The following is a 19,471-nucleotide window of genomic DNA, read 5'->3' as shown; positions in this document are numbered from 1 at the left end:
AAGTTTGCTTCTTATTTCATGGGAATCTAGCCCACATATAGGGGACACATAACCCACGACTTGCTTTTAGTTTACTAGTAGCATTGCTTTCAGGGCAGGAGTGTTTCTCAGTTTGTTTAAACACTCACTTTAAAAAAAAATATATTACTTAACCGTGATGTGTGATGTGGTAGCATATTGTCATCTACACACAGTACATTTCCAAGAAATGTCCAAGACCCTTTCCACTAACCTGCAGCTTTACTGATAAAACTATATAGTGTGTTAACAATCTGTGAATATTGGGTTTCAGAAAAAATATACTTTGCACAGCAACATGTAAAGTATTGTGATTTGTTTTCATCCAATTACAATCTTTTTTTCGTCACACAATTACAAAAAGTGGCATTTCACAATTACTGATGCATATTTTGAAATGTTTGTACAATTGACGTAAATGTTGTGTGTTAGGAAAAAGCTAACACCCTGTAGCCTTTTATTCCACACTCTAAACAGCAGGTAAGACTATTCACCATACAAAATCCTGGAACTCTGCAGTCTGAAGGAAAATTAATTGTATGACAAACTGACTTTTGACCTCTGAACACAGAGCAAATGTGACATAAGAACAAGATTTAAAGGCATCTTTTATTGCCCACTTTCTGACTGAACAGAACACCTGTCAACTAAGTCCTAAAAATAGCTCAACCTGTTCAAATATGACTTGCCATAGGACCTGTTCAAATATGACTTGCCATAGCAAGTGGTCGAGTAGATTCTTGGAGCCCTGTCACCTGCCCCAGGGCACCTCTTGCTCACCTGCCCCAGGGCATCTCTTGCTCACTTGACCCAGGACACCGTTCTCATCCTGCTCCAGGGAACCTCTTGCTCAACTGCCCTAGGGAACCTCTTGCTGCCCTAGGGAACCTCTTGCTCACCTGCCCCAGGGCACCTCTTGCTCACCTGCCCCAGGGCACCTCTTGCTCACCTGCCCCAAGGCACCGTTCTCTTCCTACCCCAGGGCAGCTCTTGTTCACCTGCTCCAGGGCACCTCTTGGTCACCTGCCCCAGGGCAGCTCTTGTTCACCTGCCCCAGGGCATCTCTTGCTCACCTGCCCCAGGGCATCTCTTGCTCACCTGCCCCAGGGCATCTCTTGCTCACCTGCCCCAGGGCATCTCTTGCTCACTTGACCCAGGACACCGTTCTCATCCTGCCCAAGGGCACCTCTTGCTCTCCTGCCCCAAGGCACTTCTTGCTCACCTGCCCCAAGGCACTTCTTGCTCACCTGCCCCAGGACACCTCTTGCTCACCTGCCCCAGGACACCTCTTGCTCACCTGCCCCAGGGCACCTCTTGCTCACCTGCTCCAGGGCACCTCTTGCTCACCTGCTCCAGGGCACCTCTTGCTCACCTGCTCCAGGGCACCTCTTGCTCACCTGCTCCAGGGCACCTCTTGCTCACCTGCCCCAGGGCACCTCTTGCTCACCTGCCCCAGGGCACCTTTTGCTCACCTGCCCCAGGGCACCTTTTGCTCACCTGCCCCAGGGCACCTTTTGCTCACCTGCCCCAGGGCACCTTTTGCTCACCTGCCCCAGGGCACCTTTTGCTCACCTGCCCCAGGGCACCTCTTGCTCATCTGCCCCAGGACACCGTTCCCATCCTGCTACAGGGCACAGTTTGTTCACCTGCCCCAGGGCACAGTTTGCTCACCTGCCCAGGGCACCTCTTGCTCACCTGCCCCAGGGCACAGTTTGCTCACCTTCCCCAGGACACCTCTTGCTCACTTGACCCAGGACACCATTGCTCGCCTGCCCCTGGACACCTCCTCCTCTTCTGCCCAGGGCATCTATTGCTCACCTGCCACAGGGCACCTCTTGCTCACATGATCCAGGATGCTGTCCCCCCGCCTCCCCAAGGGCACTTCTTCCTCTCTTACCACAGGACACATTTTGCCCGCCTGCCCCAGGGCCCCTCTTGCTCACTTGCCCCAGGGCCCCTCTTGCTCACTTGCCCCAGGGCACCTCTTGCTCACTTGCCCCAGGGCACCTCTTGCTCACTTGCCCCAGGGCACCTCTTGCTCACTTGCCCCAGGGCACCTCTTGCTCACTTGCCCCAGGACACCGTTCTCATCCTGCCCCAGGGCACCTCTTGCTCACCTGCCCCAGGGCACCTCTTGCTCACCTGCCCCAGGGCACCTCTTGCTCACTTGACCCAGGACATCGTTCTCATCCTGCCCCATGGCACTTCTTGCTCACCTGCCCCAAGGCACTTCTTGCTCACCTGCCCCAAGGCACTTCTTGCTCACCTGCCCCAAGGCACTTCTTGCTCACCTGCCCCATGGCACCTCTTGCTCACCTGCCCCATGGCACCTCTTGCTCACCTGCCCCATGGCACCTCTTGCTCACCTGCCCCATGGCACCTCTTGCTCACCTGCCCCATGGCACCTCTTGCTCACCTGCCCCAGGGCACCTCTTGCTCACCTGCCCCAGGGCACCTCTTGCTCACCTGCCCCAGGGCACCTCTTGCTCACTTGACCCAGGACACCGTTCTCATCCTGCCCCAGGACACCTCTTGCTCACTTGATCCAGGACACGGTTCTCATCCTGCCCCAGGGCACCTCTTGCTCACTTGACCCAGGACACCGTTCTCATGCTGCCCCAGGGCACTTCTTGCTCACCTGCCCCAAGGCACCTCTTGCTCACCTGGCCCAGGGCACCTCTTGTTCACTTGACCCAGGACACCATTGCTCGCCTGCCCCTGGACACCTCCTCCTCTCCTGCCCAGGGCACCTATTGCTCACCTGCCACAGGGCACCTCTTGCTCACATGATCCAGGATGCTGTCCCCCCGCCTCCCCAAGGGCACTTCTTCCTCTCTTACCACAGGACACATTTTGCCCGCCTGCCCCAGGGCACCTCCTGCTCACTTGCCCCAGGGCACCTCTTGCTCACTTGACCCAGGACACCGTTCTCATCGTGCCCCAGGGCACCTCTTGCTCACCTGCCCCAGGGCACCTCTTGCTCACCTGCCCCAGGGCACCTCTTGCTCACCTGCCCCAGGGCACCTCTTGCTCACCTGCCCCAGGGCACCTCTTGCTCACCTGCCCCAGGGCACTTCTTGCTCACCTGCCCCAGGGCACTTCTTGCTCACCTGCCCCAGGGCACTTCTTGCTCACCTGCCCCAGGGCACCTCTTGCTCACCTGCCCCAGGGCACTTCTTGCTCACCTGCCCCAGGGCACCTCTTGCTCACTTGACCCAGGACATCGTTCTCATCCTGCCCCAGGGCACTTCTTGCTCACCTGCCCCATGGCACCTCTTGCTCGTCTGCCCCAGGGCACCTCTTGCTCGTCTGCCCCAGGGCACCTCTTGCTCGTCTGCCCCAGGGCACCTCTTGCTCGTCTGCCCCAGGGCACCTCTTGTTCTTCTGCCCCAGGGCACCTCTTGTTCTTCTGCCCCAGGGCACCTCTTGTTCTTCTGCCCCAGGGCACCTCTTGTTCTTCTGCCCCAGGGCACCTCTTGTTCTTCTGCCCCAGGGCACCTCTTGTTCTTCTGCCCCAGGGCACCTCTTGTTCTTCTGCCCCAGGGCACCTCTTGTTCTTCTGCCCCAGGGCACCTCTTGTTCTTCTGCCCCAGGGCACCTCTTGTTCGACGGCCCCAGGTCACCTCTTGTTCGACGGCCCCAGGTCACCTCTTGTTCGTCTGCCCCTTGGCACCTCTTGTTCGTCTGCCCCTTGGCACCTCTTGTTCGTCTGCCCCTTGGCACCTCTTGTTCGTCTGCCCCTTGGCACCTCTTGTTCGTCTGCCCCAGGGCACCTCTTGTTCTTCTGCCCCAGGGCACCTCTTGTTCGTCTGCCCTAGGGCACCTCTTGTTAGTCTGCCCCAGGGCACCTCTTGTTAGTCTGCCCCAGGGCACCACTTGTTAGTCTGCCCCAGGGCACCACTTGTTCGTCTGCCCCAGGGCACCACTTGTTCGTCTGCCCCAGGGCACCTCTTGCTCGTCTGCCCCAGGGCACCTCTTGCTCGTCTGCCCCAGGGCACCTCTTGCTCGTCTGCCCCAGGGCACCTCTTGCTCGTCTGCCCCAGGGCACCTCTTGCTCGTCTGCCCCAGGGCACCTCTTGCTCACCTTCTCCAGGACACCTCTTGCTCACCTTCTCCAGGACACCTTTTGCCCATCTGCCCAGGGCACCTCTTGTTCGTCTGCCCCAGGACACCTCTTGTTCATCTGCCCCAGGGCACCACTTGCTCACCTTCTCCAGGACACCTCTTGTTCACCTGCTCCTGGGCACCTCCTCCTCTCCTGCCACACGATGCCTTTTGCCCATCTGCCCAGAGCACCTCTTGTTCGCCTGGCTGAGGATGCCTCTCAGGGCCTTCACCCACCTCCCCCAGGACTCCATGGTCCAGTTTGGCTCTTGCTAGCGTGTTCATGCTGCCTCTGCTCAAGTGCCATAGGGTGCCATGGCCTGTCTGCACTTACCTGCGGATTGCTTGGTTTGCCTCTTTCAGATCCTTCCACAGGACCCTCTCTTGTCTGCCACTCCTGTACATGTTCCACCTGCTTTCCTCTTGCCTGCTGTCCCCTAGGATCCCTCTTGCCTGCCCCACCAGGATTCCTCTAGTCTGCCTCAGGATCCCCCTCCTCTGCCTCAGGATCGCTCTAGCCTGCCCCACCCCCACCAGGATTCCTCTAGTCTGCCTCAGGATCCCCCTCGTCTGTCCCCAAGATCTCTCTTGCCTGCCACCCCCTGGATCTCTCTTGCCTGCCACCCGCAGGATCCCTCTTGCCTGCCTCAGAATCCCTCTTGCCTGCCTCAGGATCCCTCTCGTCCGCTTCAGGATTTCTCTTGCCTGCCACCCCCAGAATCCCCCTGCCTGCCTCAGGATCCCCCTTCCTGCCTCAGGATCCCCCTTCCTGCCTCAGGATCCCCCTGCCTGCCTCAGGATCCCCTTTGCCTGCCACCCCCAGAATCTCTCTTGCCTGCCTCAGGATCCCCCTGCCCCCAGCGTCCCCCCACCCCCCGTGACCCATCCTCCAGTGCTTGTTACGGTATGCGCCTTGTCTGCCTCCCCCAGGGCTCTCGTGTTCGCCACATTAAAGTGTGGCTGTTTCCTGCCCCTGCTGCTTCTCACAGACCCCGCTCCCTGTGTTTGCTTTGGTGCGGCGCCCAGGTGACCCATTGCACGACTCGGCACTGCTGCCAGGACTTAGTAAGCGTTGGTTCAACAAAACACGGGTTAGATTTTGTGGCATGCGGTTTGTGCGGTAACATAGCCCGGCCCAGCAGCAGTGTGTCCTGGCAGCCCTTTGTTTGCAAAGGTGGGCCATAAATCATCCATTCGGTTAACCCTGGCTCGGGAGAACTGCTCTTTAGTGTAAATCCTCCCCATGGTGTGGAGAAGGGGCCCTCCCACACGGCAGGGTGAGCTCCCATCACGTGTCACCCCTGGCGCAAAGGGAAGGTCGGTGCGCCTGCAGTGCTCACCCGAGGTGTCACCCTCGCACCCCTGGCACTTTAGGCACCAGGTGGGAGACGTTGGCACTGGGGGCTGCAATTATCGGTGCCACTGAGCAGAGTCATTCCCCAGCCTCAGCAGGCCCCTGGTGGGCAATGAATGGCCCTGGAGAGACAAGTGGCAGGAACCCACTTCCTACTGCTGCCCAGTGCCCACCACACGGCGGTGTGTCTCTTGGCACCCCTGGCACTCCATGCCCTCCATTCTGTATGAGAGTCAGGGAATCTGCCCGATTGAGAGGCTCATGTCCCATAGGCCCACTCCCCCCTCCTGAGTGGAGTGCAGTGACCAGCACGGGAAGGGAGGGTCCTACGTGTCCATGTGAAACTGCACTTTGCATATGATGGACACATATGCAGGCCACGCTGGCATCCTATAGTAGTTCTTAGGCATATAATGGTTCTACCTGGGCATAGGCTAGCTGTACCTTGGCGTTGGATAGTATCGCCTGGGCATGGGATGGGTGTCCCTTCGTCTAGGGTGGTTGTAGCCGGGCATATGAAAGGCTATAACATGCATTGGATGGCTGTATCTGACCACTGGTGGGCTGCATCCGGGCATTGGATGGCTGTATCTGGGCACACTTGGGCATTGGATGGCTGTATCGGGGTAGTGGATGGCTCACCCTGCGCATTTGATGGCTGTATCTGACCACTGGTCGGCTGCATCTGGCCATTGGATGGCTTTATCTGGGCATTGGATGGGCGTACTTGGGCATTGGCTGTATCAGGGCATTGGATAGCAGTACCCGTGCACAGGGCGGCTGCACGTGGGCACTGGATGGATGTATTTGGGCATTGGATGGCTATATATGGGCAATGGATGGCTGTAGCTGGGCATTAGATGGTTGCAGCGGTTGTGTGATGGAACCACGCATGCAACTACCATGCATGCCTTTACAATGCAGTCACTGCAGCGCATGCATCATTACCACGCATGCATTTACAACAAATGTTTTTACCACGCATATGCCTTTACCAGGCATGTCTTTACCACAGAAATGTTGTTGTAAAGACATGGTTGGTTAAGGTATATGCGTGGTAAAAAGTAAAGTGGGAAGTGTAACCCATATATATTAAAAAAAAAAAAATCTATATTATAATATATGTGTGTGTGTATATATATATATATATATATATATATATACACACACACACACACCTTGCCACCCTAAAAATGCCCTTACCGCCCTAAAACCCATACCCACCTTAAACACCTCTTACCACCCTAAAATCAACAATGCCTTTACCATCCAAAAACCCATGCCCACCCTAAAACCTAAAAATGCCCCTATAACCCTAAAACCTCCACCCACCCTAAAGCCTAAATGCCATTACCACCCAAAAAACCATACGCATCCTAAACATCCCTCACCATCCAAAAACCCACACCCACCCTAAAACCTTAAAATGCCCTTACCATCTAAAAACCCTTACCCACCGTAAACGTTAAAAATGCCCTTACCACCCGGAAACCCATACACACCCCTTACCACCTAAAAACTCATACCCACCCTCAAATCTAACAGTGCTCTTACCACCCAAAAACCCATGCCCACCCTAAACACTCCTTACCTTCCAAAAACCCATACCTACCCTAAAACCTGAACACCCCTTACCACCCAAAAACCCATGCCACCCTAAAACCTAAAAGACCCTTACCACCCACTTACCATCCTAAACCCATACCCACCTTAAACATGTCTTAGCACCCCAAGACCCATACCCACCCTAAAATCTGAACAACCCTTACCACCCAAAAACCATCCCCATCCTAAAAATGCCCTAACCACCTAAAAACCCTTACCCACCCTAAATGTTAAAAATGCCCTTACCACCCTGAAACCCGTACACACCCTAAACACCTCTTACCACCTAAAAACCCATACCCACCCTCAAATCTAACAATGCCCTTACCACCCAAAAACCTACATCCACCCTAAATCCTAAAAATGCCCCTAGCACCCAAAAACCCATACGCTTCCTAAACATACCTCACTACCCAAAAACCCACATCCACCCTAAACCCTAAAAATGCCCCTAGCACCCAAAAACCTATACGCATCCAAAACATCCCTCACCACCCAAAAACCCACACCCACCCTAAAACCGTATAAAGCCCTCACCACCCAAAAACCCACACCCACCGTAAAAACCTAAAAGTACCCTTGCCACCCAAAAAACCCTTACGTACCCTAAACGCCCCTCACCACCCAAAACCCATACCCACCCTAAAACCTAACAATGCCCTTACCACCCAAAAACCCATACCCACCTTAAAAACACCCATACCAACCAAAAACCTATACCCCACCCTAAAACCTGAACACCCCATACCACCCAAAAACCCATACCACTCTAAACCCTAATAAACCCTTACCACCCTAAACCCATACCCACCTTAAACATGTCTTAGCACCCCAAAAACCATACCCACCCTCAAACCTGAACACCCCTTACCACCCAAAAACCATCCCCATCCTAAAACCTAAAAATGCCCTTACCACCTAAAACCCTTACTCACCTTAAATGTTAAAAGTGCCCCTACCATCCTAAAACCCATACCCACCCTCAAACCTAAAAATGCCCTTACCACACAAAAACCCATACCCACCATAAAACCTAAAAATGCTCTTTCCTCCCCAAAACCCATACCTCATGAAACCCCCAAAATACCCATACCACCCTGAATCCCATACCCACCCTAAAAAACACTTACCACCCTAAATCCCATATCCACCTTAAACCCTCCTTACCACCCAAAAAACCCTTACTCACCCTAAAACCTGAAAATGTCCTTACCACCCAAAAACACATACCCACCATAAAACCTAAAAATACCCTTTCCGCCCTAAATCACATACCCACCATAAATCCTAAAAACTCCTTACCCCCAAAAAACCAGTACCCACCCTAACCCCTAAAAACTATATATATATATATATATATATATATATATATATATATAAAAATTACTTACACTAAATACTTACCTGTACTAACCTGTTAAACCTTTACCACACATATACCTTTACCATTCATGCCTTTACAAAATTACAAAAATATATACTTACCTTTAAACCTTTACAACGAATACGCCTTTACCGTTCATGTCTTTAGAATGAAATTTGTGGTAAAGGCATATGCATGGTAAAGGAATGTGTGTGGTAATGGTGCCATAGTAACTGTCATGCGTGGTAAAGGCATATGCGCCATGAAGGCATGCTTGGTAATGATGTTGTGGTAACTGGCATGCGTGGTAATGACCGCGTTGTAATGGCCGTTTCCCGGCTGCAGCTAGATATAGGATGATTGTATGTGGGTAAAAGATTGTTGTGTCTGGGAAAATGTTATGTGTGCCTGGCCATGTGACTGCAGGCCCAGAGGTCTGTACCCAGAGTAGGCGTGTGTGAAATTGTAATTCTCTGAGTGTAGTCTAAAAATGTCTCCATTTACTGGTCCACCCCTGGAGAGTCTGCGTGTAGTCCAAGAAATGTCTCCAGTTAGTTGTCCACCCCTGGAGGGTCTGAGTGTAGTCTAAGAATGTCTCCAGGTACTGGTCCACCCCTGGAGGGTCTGAGTGTAGAATGTCTGCAGTTACTGGTCCACCCCTGGAGGGTCTGCGTGTAGAATGTCTCCAGGTACTGGTCCACCCCTGGAGGGTCTGCGTGTAGTCTAAGAATGTCTCCAGGTACTGGTCCAACCCTGGAGGGTCTGAGTGTAGAATGTCTGCAGTTACTGGTCCACCCCTGGAGGGTCTGAGTGTAGAATGTCTGCAGTTACTGGTCCACCCCTGGAGGGTCTGCGTGTAGAATGTCTACAGTTACTGGTCCACCCCTGGAGGGTCTGCGTGTAGTCTAAAAATGTCTACAGTTGCTGGTCCACCCCTGGAGGGACTGAGTGTAGTCTAAAAATGTCTCCCGTTACTGGTCCACTGGTCCACCCCTGGAGGGTCTGCGTGTAGTCCAAGAATGTCTCTAGTTACTGGTCCGCCCCTGGAGGGTCAGCGTGTAGTCTAAAAATGTCTACAGTTGCTGGTCCACCCCTGGAGGGACTGAGTGTAGTCTAAAAATGTCTCCAGTTACTGGTGCACTCTGGAGGGTCTGAGTGTAGTCTAAGAATGTCTCCAGTTACTGGTGCACTCCTGGAGGGTCTAAGTGTAGTCTAAGAATGTCTCCAGGTACTGGTCCACCCCTGAAGGGTCTGCGTGTAGTCTAAGAATGTCTCCAGTTACTGGTCCACCCCTGGAGGGTCTGCGTGTAGTCCAAAAATGTCTCTAGTTACTGGTCCGCCCCTGGAGGGTCACCGTGTAGTCTAAAAATGTCTACAGTTGCTGGTCCACCCCTGGAGAGACTGAGGGCCTGATTCTAATGTTGGCGGGCGGCGGGAGCCGCCCACCAAGCTACCGCCGCTGAATGACCGCACCGCGGTCAAAAGACCGCGGCGGCCATTTAGACATTTCCTCTGGGCCGGCGGGCGCTCTCCAAAAGAGCGCCCGCCGGCCCAGAGGAAATGCCCCTGCAACGAGGACGCCGGCTCAGAATTGAGCCGGCGGAGTTGCAGGGGTGCGACGGGTGCAGTTTGCACCCGTCGCGTATTTCAGTGTCTGCTTAGCAGACACTGAAATACTTTGCGGGGCCCTCTTACGGGGGCCCCTGCCGTGCCCATGCCATTGGCATGGGCACGGCAGGGGCCCCCAGGGGCCCCGCGGCACCCCTTACCGCCATCCTGTTCCTGGCGGTTGGATGGCGGTAGGGGGTGTCGGAATCCCCCATGGCGGCGCAGCAAGCTGCGCCGCCATGGGGGATTCAAAGGGCAGCGGTAAACCGGCGGGAGACCGCCGGTTTGCCTCTTCTGACCGCGGCCGAAGCGCCGCGGTCAGAATGCCCTGCGGGGGTGCTCCTGCCGACCCTGGCCCCGGCGGTCTTAGACCGCCGGGGTCAGAATGACCCCCTGAGTGTAGTCTAAAAATGTCTCCAGTTACTGGTGCACTCTGGAGGGTCTGAGTGTAGTCTAAGAATGTCTCTAGTTACTGGTCCACCCCTGAAGGGTCTGCATGTAGAATGTCTCCAGTTTCTGGTCCACCCCTGGAGGGTCTGCGTGTAGTCCAAGAATGTCTCCAGTTACTGGTGCACTCCTGGAGGGTCTGAGTGTAGTCTAAGAATGTCTCTAGTTACTGGTCCACCCCTGGAGGGTCTGCGTGTAGTCTAAGAATGTCTCCAGTTACTGGTGCACTCTGGAGGGTCTGAGTGTAGTCTAAGAATCTCTAGTTACTGGTCCACCCCTGAAGGGTCTGCGTGTAGTCTAAGAATGTCTCCAGTTACTGGTGCACTCCTGGAGGGTCTGAGTGTAGTCTAAGAATGTCTCTAGTTACTGGTCCACCCCTGAAGGGTTTGCATGTAGAATGTCTCCAGTTACTGGTGCACTCCTGCAGGGTCTGAGTGTAGTCTAAGAATGTCTACAGTTGCTGGTCCACCCCTGGAGGGACTGAGTGTAGTCTAAAAATGTCTCCAGTTACTGGTGCACTCTGGAGGGTCTGAGTGTAGTCTAAGAATGTCTCTAGTTACTGGTCCACCCCTGAAGGGTCTGCGAGTAATCTAAGAATGTCTCCAGTTACTGGTGCACTCCTGGAGGGTCTGAGTGTAGTCTAAGAATATCTCCTGTTACTGGTACCCCTGGAGGGTCCGAGTGTAGTCTAAAAATGTCTCCCGTGACTGGTCCACCCCTGGAGGGTCTGAGTGTAGTCTAAAAATGTCTCCAGTTACTGGTCCACCCCGGGAGGGTCTGAGTGTAGTCTAAGAATGTCTCCTGTTACTGGTCCACGCCTGGAGGGTCTGCGTGTAGTCTAAGAATGTCTCCCGTTACTGGTCCACCCCTGCAGGGTCTGAGTGTAGAATGTCTCCCGTTACTGGTCCACCCCTGGAGGGTCTGAGTGTAGTGTAAGAATGTCTCCAGGTACTAGTCCACCCCTGGAGGGTCTGAGTGTAGTCTAAGAATGTCTCCAGTTACTGGTCCACTCCTGGAGGGTTTGAGTGTAGTCTAAGAAGGTCTCCTGTTACTGGTCTACCCCTGGAGGGTCTGAGTGTAGAATGTCTCCAGGTACTGGTCCACCCGTGGAGGGTCTGAGTGTAGAATGTCTCCCGTTACTGGCCCACCCCTGGAGGGTCTGAGTGTAGAATGTCTCCCGTTACTGGTCCACCCCTGGAGGGTCTGAGTGTAGAATGTCTCCAGGTACTGGTCCACCCATGGAGGGTCTGAGTGTAGAATGTCTCCCGTTACTGGCCCACCCCTGGAGGGTCTGAGTGTAGAATGTCTCCCGTTACTGGTCCACCCCTGGAGGGTCTGAGTGTAGAATGTCTCCCGTTACTGGTCCACCCCTGGAGGGTCTGAGTGTAGAATGTCTCCAGTTACTGGTCCACCCCTGGAGGGTCTGAGTGTAGTCCAAGAATGTCTCCCATTACTGGTCCACCTCTGGAGGGTCTGAGTGTAGAATGTCTCCCGTTACTGGTCCACCCCTGGAGGGACTGAGTGTAGAATGTCTCCCGTTACTGGTCCACCCCTGGAGGGTCTGAGTGTAGAATGTCTCCCGTTACTGGCCCACCCCTGGAGGGTCTGAGTGTAGAATGTCTCCAGTTACTGGTCCACCCCTGGAGGGTCTGAGTGTAGTCCAAGAATGTCTCCCATTACTGGTCCACCTCCTGGAGGGTCTGAGTGTAGAATGTCTCCCGTTACTGGTCCACCCCTGGAGGGTCTGAGTGTAGAATGTCTCCCGTTACTGGTCCACCCCTGGAGGGTCTGAGTGTAGAATGTCTCCCGTTACTGGTCCACCCCTGGAGGGTCTGAGTGTAGAATGTCTCCCGTTACTGGTCCACCCCTGCAAGGTCTGAGTGTAGAATGTCTCCAGGTACTGGTCCACCCCTGGAGGGTCTGAGTGTAGAATGTCTCCCGTTACTGGTCCACCCCTGGAAGGTCTGAGTGTAGAATGTCTCCAGGTACTGGTCCACCCCTGGAGGGTCTGAGAGTAGAATGTCTCCTGTTACTGGTCCACCCCTGGAGGGTCTGAGTGTAGAATGTCTCCCGTTACTGGTCCACTCCTAGAGGGACTGAGTGTAGAATGTCTCCAGGTACTGGTCCACCCCTGGAGGGTCTGAGTGTAGTCTAAGAATGTCTCCAGTTACTGGTCCACCCCTGGAGGGTCCGAGTGTAGAATGTCTCCAGGTACTGGTCCACCCCTGGAGTGTCTGGCTTCTTCTACACTTACGTACTCTTGTAGTTTTCATATGAGAGCATTAGTTGTCATTTTGTATACTAGTGCAAAACTTACTTGGCTCTTCCTCATGAAAACTCTGAAACCGTGTCATGCGGTACCTCACGAGTACCTTGCACACAAGTGCATAACTTGCTTAGCTTTTCCTAGAGAGTAGCTTACCACAAGTTACACTCAAGAACCAAATACTTGTGTAAAAGGCGGGATAGTTATGTTGTGTAATGCATACTCTCCCTGAGGCAGCAAAGCCCTGTGTCCACTATTTGTACAGTCTGATAATCCGCTTTTCTCGGTTAGCTCTGCTGTGTAAGATACACATTCCCTGAGGCAGCAGATGTGTGATATTTGTACAGTCTGATAATTCGCTCTCCTCTGCAGCCCAGGCTCCTAGGGGATAGCTCTGTGCCTGATATTTTTCCAGTCTGATAATTCGCTTTCCTCTGTGTAGCCCAGGCTCCTAGGGGCTAACTCTGTGCCTGATATTTTTCCAGTCTGATAATTCGCTTTCCTCTGTGCAGCCCGGGCTCCTAGGGGATAGCTCTGTGTCTGATATTTTTACAGTCTGATAATTTGCTTTCCTGTCTGCAGCCCAAGCTCCTAGGGGATATCTCTGTTGTGTAAGGTATACACACCCTGAGGCATCAGACACCTGTGTCTGATATTTTTACAGCCTGATAACTCGCTTTCTTCCCTGCAGCCCCTAAGGAGTAGCACTGTTGTGTAAGGTGTACACTCCCTGAGGCAGCAGACACCTGTGTCTGATATCTGATATTTGGACATGCTGATAATCCGCTTTTCTCTCTGCAGTCCCTCATGGACAGCTCTGCTGTGTAAGGTGTACATTCCTTGAGGCAGCAGAGACCAGTGTCATAACGGGATAGCTCTTTTGTTTAAGGCATATATCCCCTGAGGTAGCAGAGACCAGTGTCTGATATTTGTAAAGTATAATAATTTGCTTTCCTCTCTGCAGCCCAAATTCCTAAGGGATATTTCTGTTGTGTACGGAATACATTCCCTGAGGCAGCAAAGACCAGTGTCTGAAATTTTTACAGTCTGAAAATTCGCTTTCTTCTCTGCAGCCCACGTTTCTAGGGGATAGCTCTGTTGTGTAAGGTCTACATTCCCCGAGGCAGCAGAGAACAGTGTCCAATATTTGTACAGTCTGATAAGTTGCTTTTCTCTCTGCAGCCCCTAAGGGATAGCTCTGTTTTGTAAGGTATACACTCCAGAGGCAGCAGAGACCAGTGCCATAAGGGATAGCTCTGCTGTGTAAGGTATACATTCCCTGAGGCAGCAGAGTGTCTGATATTTGGCCACTCTTTATAAATCGCTTTCATCTCTGCAGCCCCTAAGGTTGTTGTGTAAGGTGCACATTTCCTGGAACAGCAAAGATCAGGGTCCGATAATTGTACAGTCTGCAGCCCAAGCTCCTAGAGGACAGCTCTGTGGTGTAAGGTATATTCAAGTCGAAGGATAGCTCTGGCATTGAAGGAGTAAGTGTGTAATATTTACAATTTTTTGGTTCATAAGTAGAAATCCCACATCAGTATAACCTACATTTTATTCTGATGAGTTCTGCACAACCAGTTGTCTAATTCTGAGAGGTAAATTAGCCATATTGTTGTACGTTTTATCATGATCCCTCATAGAAAACCATTTCATTTAGTGCATGTGGTCAGACCACAAGTGTCCCCTTGAGGTGGGTTACACGGCTGTTTGAGTCATATGAAACTGCACTTAACACATTCTGGTGGAGAATGCACCAAAGCATAGTCATGACCTAGACCTGCTGGCTTTGTCAGTACTTGTTACTGCTGTGGAGGCATCACCAGCCTCTTATCATATTCCATTGCTTAATTTAATGCACATTTTTGTGTAACACATTTCTGTTTCTGGTTACTCACAGTCAGAATCGTGGGCATAGGCCTGATAGATGCATCTGGAACTTTGAAACAAAACGGATAGGAGACCATGCATGCGTGTGGAGACCATGCATGTGTGTGGCCCTTTGCAAGCTTTGCCCTCGGTTCACTTTTTCAGCTAAACAGAAAACATTGCATGTGGCGCTCCTAATGTTGTCCTGTCCGCGCCTAAGTTACTTACCCACAAAGCCATTATCCTAACAGGCAGGGTGAGGACATTTTTCAGTTTCTTAAACTCACGCTTTGTTGGACTCATAGATGCGTTTGTTGGACTTGGTGGAGGTGCGTGGTTTGTGCCAAGCTGTGTCCACCGGATGCTCTATCCTACTCACTGTCTGCGTTTCCTTTCTCAACAGCCAACAAGAAGCTGAAGTACATCAGCCTGGCCGTGCTGGTCGTGCAGAATGCCTCCCTGATCCTCACCATTCGCTATGTCAGGACCCTGCCGGGGGACAAGTTCTTTGCCACCACGGCAGTGGTGATGGCAGAGGTGCTGAAGGCCATCACCTGCCTGCTGCTGATCTTCGTGCAGAAGCGAGGTAAGTGCCCTGCATTACCTGGCATCACACGCTTATCACTTCTGTAGGTCCACACAGCCACCGGCTTGTACAGGGTGTCGGCTTCTGCTCAAGGGATCTGTGTGGGATCACATCTGACCGTGTCCCCCGGCTCCCTCAGGGTATGTTTCAGCAAACAGTGCTTCTTCAGGGAACCCTGCCACACTTATGTCCTGCATCACTGATTTCTTAAGTTGTAGTTTACAGTTTCATGCATCTCATCTGTCCTGTCCCCTTCTACCCCAGCAGTCAGTAACAGACCTTTCCACAGACAGTGCGGGATGTTGAGTTTGCAGTCTGGTTGTGACGCCTGGTGTTGCTTCCATGAACCTTGTGTTGGTAGTTCTTGGGTACGGTTATTCTGCAGTGCGCACGACAGGTTGGCACTAGCACTCTCATTTTCCTTCTCTCTGACAGTGGCTCAGAATGTGTTTGGGAGCTGGGGAATAAATCACAGTTCTGTACTTCTGCACAGGGCTGCACAGTTCCTCCTTGTGGTTCCCCTAGTACAGTAAATGTGTGTTCTTGTCTATGGCTGTCCATCAGGTTTCTGTGCAACTGGCTCCAACTGAGTTGGTTATGTTTGGGCTTGCCTTAACCCGGGCAGTCTGGCCACTCTGCCATGACCCCCCCCCCCCCCCCCTTCCTCTACCAACAAACACCTGTTGACATGGCTGCAGGGTTTAGTAGAAGACAGCACACAGGTGGTAAATCCCCTGTAATTTCTTCACATTTCTGATGTTTGTTACATTTTCCTGATGCAGGCCAACGCTTCACATTAGTTGTCCTAGTTGGTTCTTTAGCTCTGCAGCTCAGTTGTCGTTGAGGCCTTTGTCTCAAGTCCTCTTACTGTCACCTGGTTTAACTTCATAGCGGTCGGCTTGTCTCTGATTGCTAGCCATTCACAAGGCTTGGGCTGCTAGCGGTATCTCTGCTTTGGGAGGTCACTCTAGAGTCTGCTAAGGAGAAAGCAGACCTCAAGTGAGCCCTTTGACGACCTGGGGCTTCTTTAATCTGTAGCGAATGTTTTTTTTTTTCTACCAGACTTCTGCAACTTCCTTAGTTCTTAGTTCCTTTGTCCTTCTTTCAGGAGTGGGTGGGTGGGTCAAAGATTCCTTTGCCGCCAAGTGCACCAGCTGCTGCCTCCTATTGAGGGGTGTGTGGCCGTCTATGCTCTTCCCTCTTGAGGGGTGATTGACCCCTTTGAATTGAACTGCACCTGCTGGCCAGCCCAGCATTGCTACCTTTAATGCCTGTACTATCTGAGTGCCCCCCGCTTCCCACTTTCCCACTTCCGACAGACACTTGGCACCAATCCTTCCCCACTTTACCTTCTCTTTTGTCCACTTGATGCTCCTTCAGATGGGGAGGGGCACTGCCCCATCCTCTAGGTGCCATTTTGTGCATGAGTTTGGGCCATCCACTGGGTTCTGGCCCCTTGATACCTGCGTTGTGTGTCCAGGGCTTCTGCATGAGTGTGAATGGTTGGTCTCAACAAAGCTCTATTGAGCAGTAGTAAAAGAATAGCCAGTTGAAAATGTATCCTTTGAAGAACAAATTGATTTTAGGGATGAAGTTAAGGTGAGAACCGAAAATGACACCCAGGTTTGTAACCTTCTTGGAGGGCGTCAGTGAGCGCCCAGGTTGAAGTTGTGTGTGAAAGGGCAAGGCGTCCAGAGCAGCATTAGGTCAGTTTTTCAGCCCTTCAGCATTGGCCCTTTCTTAGGAGATACCGAAGATCTCCTTTGTGTGATTCGCTCCATGAATGCATTTGTCAAAGTAAGACTTTTGTGCGTTTCCTTGTGGCAGCGGTCCTAAACCTGTGGTCCGGGGACCCCTGGACCTCCGCACTGCCTACTCAGAGGGTCTGCGACTGCTTAGAAAATTAAGTAATATTAACACATTAACAGAGTATGAAATTGGAGGCTAAAAATGTAATGAGTGTCCTCAGATTTATTCATGGGAGCTGTGCAGGCGCATCAAGCAGAAGAATATAGTACGGATGGTGAGAAGCCTCAATTACATTTCTGAAAGCTCCATCCTTCCCACTAAAATTAAAATGTGGATTTTTTTGATTGATTCATTAGATAAAATATTTCATCATTTTTGTTTGCTGAATGCTTGTTTCTGCATTTTTGTGTATTGTTTTGCTGTCCAAATTATCAAAAATGCTTAGGCTGGGGGCCCTGGGATTCCAGTAATGATGCAGTGGATTTCCCCAGATTCCAATAATCATTCATTGGGGGTCCCTGTATTCCAGTAATGATTAAGTGGGGGTCCACAGAAGTCAGAAGGTTGAGAACCACTGCCTTACAATATCCCTTCTTTTGATACTTGCCTCTAGCCTTCTCAATATAGAAGTGCATCTTTTAGGTTCGAGATTATAGTTTCTTTTCTTTTTGGCCAACTCGTTGTTACACCATTTATTCAAGGGCATCTTTTTAGGTTTCTTTTTCCACACACCGTTGTGAGGCAGCAAGTCCTGTGTTTTAGCATCTCTCCAACCAGTAAAATGGTGAATTTCCTGTGGTTTAATAGTGGAAAAATATGTCCCACAAGGCTTTCCCACATTCTGTTGGGTTTTACTCATAATTGCATGGTACTGGGGCAAACTTACCTTCTGGTAACTGTGAACCGTGGCCCTTGTACTATGCAGCTCGAAATCAAGACCTTTGAAGCGGATCCTTCAAACCTGCTGCCAGGCCCAAAAAACCCATTACAATAATCCAGTATTGATGATGCACATGCAGCCACCATTAGGGCATTGGTTGTGTCGGGAAGAAAAAGGAATGCCTGTTTTAGCAATGGTAGATTATTAAAACTGGGACATTAAATCGACTTGGCTTGTGAATTAAATGAAAGCTTGTCAGTCGTCTTTTATACTAGGCTTTTTGGAGAAGGTGCCCATAACATTAGCGCAGTTGATATTGCTTGCATGCTCATTGTGCTTATAAAAATGTAAATTTCAGTTTTATTTGTAGTAAATAAAAAAATGCTTGCCCTACACTGGACCTCATGAACAATCACGTAGTTAGTGCATCGATTCCAACAACTTTGGATCTAACCAGATGAGAGTCTGTGTGTCCTTCACCTAGGATAAGGCATAAGATTAATGTTAGAAATGGGGTCTCTGGTTGGCAGCCAGTTTCCACTCTCTTCCAATTAGGGCCCCTCAATCTAGTCAGGGCAAGGGAGATACTCACTTAAGATAACCCCTGCTAACCCCCTTGGTAGCTTGGCACAAGCAGCCAGGCTTACCCCAAAGGCAATGTGTAAAGTATTTGTACCAACACACACAGTAAAACAGTGAAAACACTACAAACTGGACACCACAGCAGTTTAGAAAATAGCCAATATTTATCTAAATCAAACAAGACCAAAAGAACAAAAAATACAACATACACAAGTCAAGTTATGAATTTGTAAAGTAAAAAGAGTCTTACTCCATAGAAAACAATGAATGTGTTGAAGTTACACAAAGTATCTGGCTTTCATCAAAAATAAAGCCTCACAGGCAAGCGTGCATCGGAAAAGTCAGTGATGAGTTGATTCTTTACTCGCAAGTGAGGCCATGCATTTTTTCTTCTCCCGTTGGGTAGGTGATGTGTCGTTTTTCTCTCCTGCATGAGAGCGATGCATCAATTTCCTGACAGGCACCTTGGGTCTGGGCAGGTTCATGTTGATTTTGACACCCATTGATGCATGCGAAATCCGTCCGCATGAGGACGAGAACCCGTGTCGTTTCTCCAGCTGTGATGCAGGTGGTGCTTCGATTTCATCTGCGATGCAGGTGGCGCATCATTTTTACAGCCGTGTTGCAGATGGTCCGTCTAAATTTTCACTGCACAGCTCCTGTGCGTGGATTTTCACCTTGGTTCCACCAGCTTCACTTTTCAAGGGCTCTAGGACTGGACAGGGCACAACTTGGCAGTGTTAGATTCTCAGCAGAGAGTCCAGGTGCTGGCAGAGGAAGTCTTTGATGGCCCTGAACCTTCAAAACAGGAAGTAAGCTCAGTCCAAGCCCTTGGAGACACTTTACAAGCAGGAGTATACTACAAAGTCCTGTCCTTGTCCTCTTTCAGGCAGAAGCAGCAACTGCAAGCCAACCTGGCAAAGCACAGTCACAGGCAAAGGGGCAGTAGTCCCCCTTCCAGCTCTTCAGCTCTTCTCCTTGGCAGACGTTTCTCTTGTTTCCAGTCGTGATCTGAAAATCTGGGGGTTTGGGTCCACTAC

General features: G+C 51.4%; 1 protein-coding gene across 1 annotated transcript in view; it reads left to right on the top strand.

Annotated features, from left to right (window-relative positions):
* The window catches only part of SLC35A2 (solute carrier family 35 member A2), a 142,865-nt gene that overhangs the window by 58,862 nt on the left and 64,532 nt on the right, over positions 1-19,471 (top strand). Inside the window, exon 2 of the mRNA XM_069209503.1 lies at positions 15,038-15,220. Within this exon, the coding sequence (XP_069065604.1) occupies positions 15,038-15,220 (183 nt within the window). The remainder of the gene's footprint in view (positions 1-15,037; positions 15,221-19,471) is intronic.

Source organism: Pleurodeles waltl, chromosome 10 (assembly GCF_031143425.1).
Source record: "Pleurodeles waltl isolate 20211129_DDA chromosome 10, aPleWal1.hap1.20221129, whole genome shotgun sequence".
In the NCBI taxonomy this organism is placed as follows: Eukaryota; Metazoa; Chordata; class Amphibia; order Caudata; family Salamandridae; genus Pleurodeles; species Pleurodeles waltl.
Note: the sequence above shows the minus strand (reverse complement) of the source record. Positions and strands in the feature narration are given on the sequence as shown.